Source organism: Perissodus microlepis, chromosome 16 (assembly GCF_051167445.1).
Source record: "Perissodus microlepis isolate ML-2025 ecotype Zambia chromosome 16, ASM5116744v1, whole genome shotgun sequence".
NCBI lineage: Eukaryota > Metazoa > Chordata > Actinopteri > Cichliformes > Cichlidae > Perissodus > Perissodus microlepis.
The window spans coordinates 21,168,589-21,179,694 of record NC_140476.1 but is presented as its reverse complement, the minus strand read 5'-3'; the positions used below and the strand labels follow the sequence as shown (position 1 = coordinate 21,179,694).

The 11,106-nt window shown below is 41.1% G+C and overlaps 2 protein-coding genes across 3 annotated transcripts; one reads left to right on the top strand and one right to left on the bottom strand.

Annotated features, from left to right (window-relative positions):
- Window positions 1–245: 245 nt before the first annotated feature.
- trim13 (tripartite motif containing 13) lies at window positions 246–2,590 on the bottom strand. Of its 2 annotated transcripts, none has more exons than XM_084907576.1 (2): window positions 2,502–2,590; window positions 246–1,804 (listed from the first exon to the last, which is right to left on the bottom strand). In XM_084907576.1, exon 2 carries the CDS (start codon window positions 1,796–1,798, stop codon window positions 590–592), a length of 1,209 nt encoding a protein of 402 aa, XP_084763702.1. In that variant the 5' UTR covers window positions 1,799–1,804; window positions 2,502–2,590; the 3' UTR covers window positions 246–589. The 2 variants fall into 2 exon arrangements, with proteins under 2 accessions (XP_084763702.1, XP_084763701.1); XM_084907575.1 differs by lacking the exon at window positions 2,502–2,590 and adding an exon at window positions 1,940–2,495.
- spryd7b (SPRY domain containing 7b) lies at window positions 1,682–11,057 on the top strand. The gene is made up of 6 exons (XM_084907583.1): window positions 1,682–1,772; window positions 3,338–3,635; window positions 4,596–4,712; window positions 5,133–5,299; window positions 8,786–8,888; window positions 9,880–11,057. Exons 2-6 carry the CDS (start codon window positions 3,530–3,532, stop codon window positions 9,975–9,977), a joined length of 591 nt encoding a protein of 196 aa, XP_084763709.1. The 5' UTR covers window positions 1,682–1,772; window positions 3,338–3,529; the 3' UTR covers window positions 9,978–11,057.
- Window positions 11,058–11,106: the final 49 nt, after the last annotated feature.

The window sequence follows — 11,106 nt, the reverse complement described above, 5'->3', positions numbered from 1 at the left end:
ACCGGGAGCTGCGGTGTCTGCAGCCTGCTGAATTTTTCACACGGGCCCTGTTATGTAACGCTTATAACCTTGAAGAGGCTGCAGCATCACTGTGGCGCAGAAGCCTCTGTGGGAGAGAGGCCGTGGATCACACTGCATTCTTTCATTACGCACTTGCTTACTTCATCGAATTGCATTTACATGTATACATTTGGAAAAAGCAGCCCGTTCTGAGCTGTCGCATTAAATAAAAACAAAGAGTTGACTCAAATTTCTCAGATTTATTTGTGAAAATCACGTTGAACAAATATGAAATGATTTGTTTTTTTGTTTTTTTTCTTTTTTAGGAAAAAAAAAGGAATCGATTGCACATGGGAAAAAAAGTGAATTGGTGTTTACTTGATGAAAAGACTATAACCTCAGAGGATTAAGGGTTGATTCGTTTGATTCTATGGCTTCATCGAGGTTGCAGCTTGTTCAATAAGGCAAAAAACAAACAAACAAAAACAACTAAGACAATGTAAACAATTAGATGTTTTAAAGTACTCGCTAGAGTTTTACATCTCACTTGTCATGTGTAAATTATCTGACAGCTGTGAGTTAACGCTGTCTAGTTAGTGGGTAATTTATAACTGTCAATAAAGCGGGCAGTAGAGTCGATTAACTGCATGATATATTTCTGACCTGCATCAACCACATCTATGTAAATGTCCTTGATTTCCTGGAGGCACGCACCGGTATGTGCAAAGAGAGAGAAAAGTGCAGCGAGAAGTGATTCAGCCTCCCTGGTCACATACGCTGTGAAGGTGTGCGGCAGCAGCAGAGAGAGCACCAACGAGCTGATAAGTGTGAGGATAAGAATGCTGATCCATCTGGGCACTGCCATGCGTTTGTTCCCTATTCGGTAGGAGCCACTCTCGTGGGGGACCGACATCCTGTCCACTTCCCTGAGCCTCAATGAATCCCAGTTTTTAACGTCGAAATTACGCACAAGGGGACCGACGTCCATGTCTTTCCGAGACGGCAGTGGAGTATTGTTAAGCAGCTTTAACTTGTCCCGGAACTCTTGCATCTGCTGCAGAAAGCACAGGGTGTCGGAAACGCTCCCGAAAGACCCAGCGATGCTGAGCGCCCGTTTCTGCTCCTCCAGCGCTGCGCTCAGCTTGCTGATCTCCGGGTCGTATGCTTGCATCACCACCAGCTTTAGTGTTTCGAAGTCGGACAGGATCTCATTCTTTTTGCATTCAAGGGCACTGATGAGTTTCTCGAAATAGTTTTTTACCTTCTCTGCGTCCTTACTGACCGACAGAAGCGCCCTTTTCTTACTGGCTTGTAGTGTATCCAGGCAGGACAGGTAATCTGCGCTACGCCAGTTCTTCACCCCGCAAAGCAGCTCATCAAACGCCTTCTTTTCCCGTTCATACGCATCCTCCAAGGAGCAGAACTTGTGCCCTTCGTGGTCATTCGTCGCTGCGCAAAATCCACATATTAATTTCAAGTCGGTGGCGCAAAATATGTTAAGAGGCTGACCGGAGTGTTGTTTACATGCAGACATTTTGGGTATAACCTTTATTTTGCTGAACTTCTCGACTATCCCGCGCAGAGAGTAGTTGATCTGCAGGCTGTTTGCGCCGTTGTGGGGGGTCTCTTTGCGGCAGGTGGGGCATTTGAAAGGTGTCCTAAAAGCTGGACCTCGATTCCCCTCCAAGAGTCCCTCCAAGCATTTCTTGCAAAAGCTGTGTGAGCACAGCAAGACCCGCGGGTCCTCGAACAGACCGCAGCAGATTGGGCATGTAAGTTCCTCTTCTAGCTGCTCCATTGCACCCTGCAAACACATCATCCAGGCGTCAAATCGATACTCAATTTGGAAAACAAATGAAAAAACAAACCAACAACAAAACAAAACAAAAACCCAACAGCAAAAAAAAGGACACGATAAAACGCACTACACAATACGCACCCACTAAGGGATGCCTCCCCATAAGGCAGAAGATGCAATATTTGAACACGAAAAACAATGATGCAGCATCGCAAAGGATACAGATTTGGCTGTCACGTTCCAAATGTGTGTGGAATATCCCCATCCCGAAAGTGAAACCGACTCGGATCCCTGTACGCGCGTAAAAGCTTGGATTGAGCTCTGCCAAAAGCTCCGTTTGAGCAATTTGGGTCACGCAACATCCTGATTTTTGATGTATCTCAGTTGCCAGTTGGCGTTGTAAGAAACTTTTAAAAAGAGAGAGAGAGAGAGATCTCTGCAGGTTGGATGCGAATCAGAATCATCAGTAACTTTATAGTTAACAGTAAATCATTATCTCCTAGCTGTGTATTGCAAAATAGGACGGTGGTTAGCTGAGCTGAGCCCCTAAATCCTCGTCGTCTAACCAATCCAATGCGACAAATTATCGACAAACAGCGCTCGCGTTAGAGTCGATCCTGTTGGCAAGGTACTGAAGGAGGGCTGTGACAGATTTTGCAAGCGCATAGTAACATGCAACTACTGGACCAAAAGATTCACTCACCAGCTGCTGACTGCTGAGACGCACAGTGCAACGCAATCATGGCGCTTGTTGCTGTGCAGACTTCGCCCTTTTCCGGGTTTGGAGTTAACCATTTCAGTGGCGTGCCAAATATTTTCTGCAGCATAAAAACTCCTCTATAACAGCGCACTTATAATTCAAACTGCACATAAATCCATACCGAAATGAAAACTATTGGCGTTTTAAAGCGATTTGACAGGTTTCCCCTTGAAGATCGGGATGTTTACGTTTTTAGCCCTGCGGGTAATTTGCAGAGGATCCCTGCTTGTCTGTTGGGGGAGGGGCTGTTGCTATGCAAAACATTCCAGCGTGAAAAACTGTCAACTAGGTTTTAGTCGCAGCTTTGCCGTTGCACGTTTTTTTTCTGCAGTGGACTACTTCTGTCCCTCGTGTTGGCACTTGTCAATATATACCTGCAAACGATTTACACGCTAAGAGGCGCACGTGTGGACCCCCATCTGTATTAGCTTATATATATATATATATATATATATATATATATATATATATATATATGTGTGTGTATGCATATTACAAACTACATTTAAATGCTTTGTTATTATGGAGCCTCAAGTTTGAACCTAAACTGAAAAAATAATAACTTAAAGTACATCAGGTGCACTGTGCTGGGCGAAATCAAATCTACATGGGTACTCTTCCATTAGTAGGCTATGTATCCACCATTAAACCTTTGATGTTTTCCCTCCAAAATTCACTCTCTCTTCGTTTCGGGTTATGTAACATCGATATCCAATAGTTACTTAGTCACGTGTAGAAATGTTGACCTTGATTTTCTTCCCTTGTTTCCATGCCATCAGGAGCAACTGCCTATCTTAGGCGCTGTGATTGGATACAGCAGGGGTAGCAGGGGCTTATGCTGCACCGCCCTCTGCCGCTGGGTGTCGCCGTTGCGCAGCGGGACCTCTTGACGCTTTGACGTCCAGCGCTCTTTGGTTTCTGGTCTAAGTTTGTTTCCGGATGTTCGGCTGGTGTCGTGGAAAAAAATAATAATGGCTGCGATGTTTACGTGTTGTCTAGGCTGCTGCGGAGATGGCGGATCGGGGCATATTCCCCTCAAAGAAATGCCCACAGTTCAGTTAGATACTCATCACATGGGTAAGTGAAGTTTGCGTGTAATTCTTGCTGCTCATGTAGGAGCAGTTTATGTCTACACACGCCCAGCTGCCTCTCTCTCCGTGTATGTGTGTGTGGGAAGGTGGTTTGCTACTTCCGCTGCTACTTCTAGCTCGCTAGCCGATAGCTGCTAGTAAATTTTCCTGCGCTGCTAGGCTAAGTGTTTCTGTTTGTTGCAGTGAGCTGCCCTAAAACGTTCATTTGGTAAACTTTCAACAGGGCTTTCAGTTGTTGCTAACCGCAGCTTGACATGACACAAGACAAAGACAGCAACAACTGACCGGACAGAAAATTGAACCTGAGCTCTTTTACAACTGTTCATGGATGGAAGCTGTCAGAATCCCCCTCTTTGCGCCCCAAAGAGAATTTAAGACACACTAAATTACTGTGATTTTAAGCAGAAAGCTGTATTTACTTTGTATCTTTGGACACAACGGATTAATCAGCTCGTTTCAATGTTCACTGATAAATGGAGAAATATACACATTTGTCCATTTTTATCTTGGCCACAACATTGTAAAGTATGACCTACTGCTTCCTGGAGATCTACTTAAGTAGACTTCACAACCGGTTGTGACAGTAGAAATCACGACACGTGTGCTTTTGTATTTGAGGGGGAAAAAAACATGTTCACCTGTCTCAGCCTCTGCACATTAAGATGGAAGTGAACTAGTAATTTTTAGAAGATACAATCATAATTTAAAAGTTATGATATTTTTTAAATGGTAGTTGTTACCGTAAAATTAAAGGGATGGCCTCGCCTGGATTCATCATAGAATTACAACTTAAAGGCTATTTTTATTAAAGTGGTGATGGTCTGGATCAGAATTATTACAATATTAATAATGTAAAAGTCTTTTTAGCTGTTTCACGGGTATCATGTGATCTAGAAAGTGCATATTATAAGTTGAAAGTAAAATCGAGCCTTGCTTTGTCTTGCAGGCACAGATGTTGTCATTGTAAAGAGCGGCCGAAGGATATGTGGAACCGGAGGCTGCCTGGCCAACGCTCCTTTGCACCAGAACAAAAGTTATTTTGAGTTTAAGATCCAGTCCACTGGTGAGCACTTGGTTTTTAAGCCTTTTAGTTATCGTCTTCTTTTCCTTCATGATTGCAATTTTCTGCGTTCCTGCTGGGAGTTATTGACACACTATTTTTAGATGCAACACTGATCTTGTGACTGCATGCTCACTGGTTCATGCTTACTTTTTTTTTTCTTCTTGCAATGACCATATTTGAAAGCACACATTATATTTTTGTACATGTAGTTTGTGGTAAATGAGTGATTGAGATGACATTCTCAACAGTTTTAAAACATATAATCAGATCTCAGTCCAGAAAAACATTGTAGTAAAGTTTGTAACATAGATTGGAAGTCATCAAATATCAGGATAGTTTGGAATGCACGTTTTAAAATGAACATGTTATTGGTGTGTGCCCTTCACATCTTCGTACTTGAGTGGTGTGCTTTGTGTGTAGGTGTGTGGGGGGTAGGTGTGGCAACCCAGAAAGTGAATCTCAACCAAGTGCCTATGGGCAGAGACACAAACAGCCTAGTCCTGAGGCACGATGGCTCCATTTACCACAATAATGAAGAGAAGAATCGTCTACCCGCTAACAGCATTCCTCAGGAGGGGGATATTGTGGTAAGTCACAAAAATAATTGGGCTTAATTACATATTTAATTTTGATGCCCTGATCTTTGAAATGTTTAAGTGTTATTAGTTGGGCTGTGAAGCTAAAAATGGAGAACTGTTTTTTGGGGAGAGGGTTTTCTCGGAATCTCGTGGAATCAATTAGAACTGGGGTGGGAACTAAAAACATTAACTTTTATCCTAAAGGCTGTTCCAGAGATAAAAATATCTTCTGTTGTAAGTACCGAAATGATTCATTGCAGAGAACATACTCTACACAGCTGCTGATCACCCTTTTTTATTACATATTATTGGAATCGTTCACAAAACTGTCAGGACTCTGAAATAAGTTTTAAAAAGATACAAGTTTAATGAGTTCAGACTTGAGGTTGGAACAAATTGATTTTTTAAAAGCAGATTGATGGTGTAGAAATTCCAACCATGCTCTTTATAGGGCAATGTTTGGTTCTGCCACTACTATACAGTTTTACCATAATTTAAACTTTGGTCACCGTGGAAACCCTTCAAGTCTGTTAGTAATAGTAGTATGAGTGCACCAAAGTCACCTGCCTTAAAAGAAAGCAAGATGCTATTTCTACAGATTAACTTGACATACTGGAACTTAGGGCTGCTCGATTATGGCAAAAATGATAATCACGATTATTTTCACTGAAATTGAGATCTCGATTATTTGACGATATTTATTTAACAATAACAATGTATTGAATAATGACTTTAAAGATTGTCAAAAATAATATAAAATAGTGTGCAAATAATGATAACAGTGCAAATGTTTGCAATATAAAAAAGAAATGAAAAATGTAAACATCTATGTTTAGTGAACTTTGCAGTGTTGCTCTGTGGTGCAGCTACGACACTGTAGCAAAGTTTACACACTATGTCTACTTGATCCACGTCTGACTCCGGGAACCCATAATGTTTCCACACCACTGAAGTTTTTTTACCTCTCTTTTCAACCAACAGCAGTCACTCTCCTCTCCAGATAACTTCTGCTTAGCTTTCCGAGCTTCCCTCGGGTCCTCTTAATCAGCGGTCCCCAACCCCCGGGCCTCGGACCGGTACCAGTCCGTGAGTCGTTTGGTACCGGGCCGCGAGAGTTGAGGCTCAGGTGTGAAATGTATAGTTTTCAGGGTTTTTATCGGTTTTCAGCGTTATTTTGTTATCGTTTACTCGGTTTTCCTTGGTCTTTTCATGTGTGTTATGAATACATTTTCTTTTTTTCGGTACCGGTACTAGTTTTATTTTGTTGTATTTGTCCGCGACACCTTAAAGGCCGGTCCGTGAAAATATTGTCGGACATAAACCGGTCCGTGGCGCAAAAAAGGTTGGGGACCGCTACTCTTAATTGTTGTGACACGTGTTCGAAATGCAGAGAGGTGCGCTCAATTTGCCACAGCAGCGCGAGAGTAAAGCACGAGGGAGGGGCTAATAATCGGCTCAGTCATTTTTAATGATCGTTGAAAGCCCAGATCGTAATCGAGATTAAAATTCGATTAATTGAGCAGCCCTACTGGAACTACGTAAATGCAAAGGAAGAAACTTGTGCAAAGAGAATTATGAACTCTTTCCCCCATAAAGACATTTGATGACCTCCCCTGTACCCTTTAATGGCGTTTTTTGACACAGACACTCCTTTTGATTCTTTTCCCCATAAAGACACGGTTTGATGACCATTAGAGTAGTTTCCGTGTTTTTCCAAGGATAGCTGCATAGGCAGAGACCACCCTCGTAATTTCTGATGTGAACCCAGTTATTTGGTTTTATAAGCAGGCCTAAACTTTGACAGAAACCACTCAGATCCCAGTAGACTCTTAGTAGGCTTTAAAGGGGTAAAGAGTAAATCTATAAGTGATTATCATTAATTTTATTATGACACAAAGTATTTTCATTTTCATCAAATTTAGATCAGTCACTCACTCTGCACTGTGTTTCAGATTTAGCTGTTTGAATCTTGTCTGACACACACGGAGCAATCCATCTCTGCAAATATTTTTGCTAGAGAAACCAACTTGTATGAAAGTTGTGATTGATCACTGAGTTGTTATACTGAGATTGTTTGACGTGTGTGACTGTGAACATGCACACCATACACACAATTCAAGATGAGCTTATATTTTTCAAAAAGCAATAGGATTGATCAGATCCAGCATTTGATCTGTGGTGTTTGTTCTATCCTATATGATGGTATTCTGCAGCCCATGTGCAATGAGTCTGCACATTTAATATCCTTTATTTATATCAAATAATCATAAAGACAGATGCTGTCACAAAGTTAAAAAGAATATAAGTGCACGGCCTCTCTCAGAGACAGTAACTGGACAGCTTATTAACAGTCGGTGCTTTTCGACAGTTGTTTCTATGTAAGTAAGGTGAACTTTACACAGCTTGTAACTAACTAGCTTGTAAGGTTGTGGTGCAACACACATGTACGTTATCATCTGTTCTCTTTATCACTTCTTACTGGAACACTAGGCAGCTAAACAAACTGACATTGGCCCTCACTAGTGTTTCTTGAGTGATTCAGGCTACTTAGGCATACTTCTAAACTCTTAAGTCTTTGATTACAAAGGCTAAAATTTAATTTACGGGTTCAATTGGCTAAGTGCTGATGATTATTGCCTCTTTTCCGCTGATGCAGTGCAGTTTTGAGTCAGTTCTCGCTCGGCGCCTTTTGAGTACAAGCTCACAGCATCAGGGATAGCTCAGTAGGTAGAGTGGCGGCCCCATGATCAGAAGGTCGGGGGTTCGACTCCACTGAACGGCTACCCTGAGGTACCCCTGAGCAAGATACCGTCCCTACACACTGCTCCCCGGGCGCTGCATTGGTGGCTGCCCACTGCTTCACTGGGTGAATGGGTTAAATGCAGAGGAACTATTTCCCTATGGGGACTAACACGCACACTTTACTTTACTTTTTACACATTTTGACAGGTTTGAAAACCAGCTGTGTGTGGCAGAAGTTGGGGTGATTTCTGTGGGAAGAATGTCATGAACACATTCAGTCTGCGGGCTGTAAATCATCTTTTTTGGGGGTAGCCCCTCCCATTGATGTCAGTGGTTTCAGCTTTGGGAGCAGCAGTTTTGTGCTACAGTGTTGGTGGGTTTGTTTGTTTTTGCTTTAAATGCCTAGAACCGGTTTTGGATTAGACACTAACACTTTATTGGTGGCAGAGATTTAGCATGAAATGCCTTGGCATGTTTTTTAAATCCAACTTTGTCAGTCACATTTTCATTTGCCATAAGAGGAGAAAGCAAAGAAGTCTGTGAGATGGGAACCTTAGTGTCTTGTATTGTCTTCTTGTCTTTGTTTATTTGATAGAAGTTCTGTTTAAAAGAGAAAAAAACAACTTTTCCTGCTTCTTTCAAAATATAGGAAAGATTTTAAACATGGCACAGATGTAAGCTGTGACCTCCCGAGATAAGATACTTCAACAAGAGTTTCATGCTTTTCTCAGCTTGTGTATTTGTGTTCCTCAGGGAATCACATATGACCACGTGGAGCTGAATTTATATCTGAACGGAAAGAACATGCATTGTCCTGCCTCAGGGATCCGAGGCACTGTATACCCTGTTGTTTATGGTAAGTTGATTTCATATGTTCACTAGTTACCAATGATTGCTAACTATATGATCATTGTTGCCTTACTTGAATATAACAAAAAAAAAATGTATGGATCTTTTTGTATTCGTTACAGCAGTTACAACTTGATTCCACTAGAGGGCTATATTGCACATCTTTGCACAGCTGTTCTACAGACAGGCTGACAGTTTTAGTTGAATTGAGTTTAATAGTTTTTAATGTGAATATTTTGCCACACACAGGAAAGAGTGCTCTATTTGAACTGATCAAACACAGCTTTCATCGGAAGGCAGCGGCCTTGCCACGGAGAATCAAGACATGCATAATTTCGTCCAGTAAAAAGTTACTGCAATGATTTCAGTGACTTGATTCAGTTCTCCATCTGATGTGTGGAGCTTGTCCAGATAATCAGCTGGCGGTTTTATGTTGGACAGCACACATGTAGGATGTTTGCTCTTGACCTGAACTCACTAACTAAAGCCGTGATCAGAATGCAATCGCAAGTGTCCCAAATTGTATTTAACATGGGGGGGGGCATCACCTGGAACCTGATCACATCACCTTTAATTTGGACTGATTCCATGTGTACTTGTAAATCAGATCTTGGTGTAATATTGTGGCATAAACAGCCAAATCAGAATTAATTCGCTAGCATTTCCTGAGTGTCTGAGAGTTGTAGGTAAAAGTTGATGAAATCTGTTTCATTTATGCCCCCAATCCCAACCACTGCAATTCTGCATACGCAAACACATGTATAATGTGCTGTTTTCATCCCTGTGTTTGGTAACATTCTCAGACAACACACGTACACAGGCTCAGGTTGAGGTTTTGAGAGTTTATCTTATAAACAGAAGAAAACCTAAAGCTGTTTTCACAGAGTATATACTTTCAGGGTCTTTAAAGGTGAAATTCAACCATAGAAAAGTTAAGATGTGAACAAGAATACAGTGTCTGAACTTATGATTTATCGTGTCTTTATCTTCTGTTCTAGTGGATGACAGTGCCATCTTAGACTGCCAGTTTAATGACTTCTATCACACTCCTCCACAAGGATTTGAGAAGATCCTCTTTGAACAACAAATCTTCTAAAGGAGCACTTCGGCCTCGGCCCCTCTATATGTTGTCGCCCTCCTCTATATCTCTTAGCAACCTCTGTATCACTACAGTTTGACCTTAACTGGTAGTATCATTATGCGTGGCTTGGAGGCATCTTGTTTCGTTCCCCCTGTTTACTCTCTCTCCACTGCTGCTCTGGATTGACTTTAGAGTACCCATGAAGAAGTGGGGATTTCTCTTCCTTGTTCGACTACAATCGGCTGTCACAGTCCATGATGATGGAAAGATGTAAAATCACAAACTTATGTAAATAATAATCAATCTGTATTAATTGAAAACCTTTCAGTTGCTGCTTTAATCCACAATACATGTGTGTAGATAACAGACAATGGATGTAATGGTATGTTCACTGTTTTTGAGGATGAGAAGCCATGTGTTATTGACATTGCTTTATATATATATATATATATATATATATATATCATCCAAAATATCATACTAACATCTCAGCATACACCCTGTATTTATTTGTATTTATTTGGTTTCCAGATCAAAGTTTGGCATCTTATTTTTTTGATATAATATGTATTTTGTTTTGGCCAGCAGAAGTTAATGACCCAATGAAGGGTCAGCTATAATTCTAATACATTAACTATTACGCTGCCTTTTTGAATTATCACGCAATGAAAACATGGAGGTACCGCAACACCTTTATGATTAATGTCGCTGCATTATTTAGAGTTGATAGGGAGATTAATACAAACAATAAATCAGTGCACATTCCAGGAGGTGATGGTGCTGGAAACTGACATATTTCTGAAATTGGAAACACTAATATATATAAATCACTTCTTTGAGCAGCCCTTTTTTCACCCTAAAAAATATAGATTGTGTGTATTCTAACTATCTGAATATTTCCAGAGCTGGTGCTGGTCGTCTCTGATTAGAGATACATCAGAAACGTGGAGTTGTCGTTATGTACAGGCATTGCATATCCGCTGCTGAAGTGTGACGAATAAATATTTCAAATGCTTGTCCTTGTTTGCACTAATGATGTTATTGTATGAAACCAAATATTGTTGATTCATTAAAGTTTTGTGTCTGGCGGCATCATTCTGGACCACTGTCATGTCTTGAGATTGTAGATCATGAAGCTGAGTAT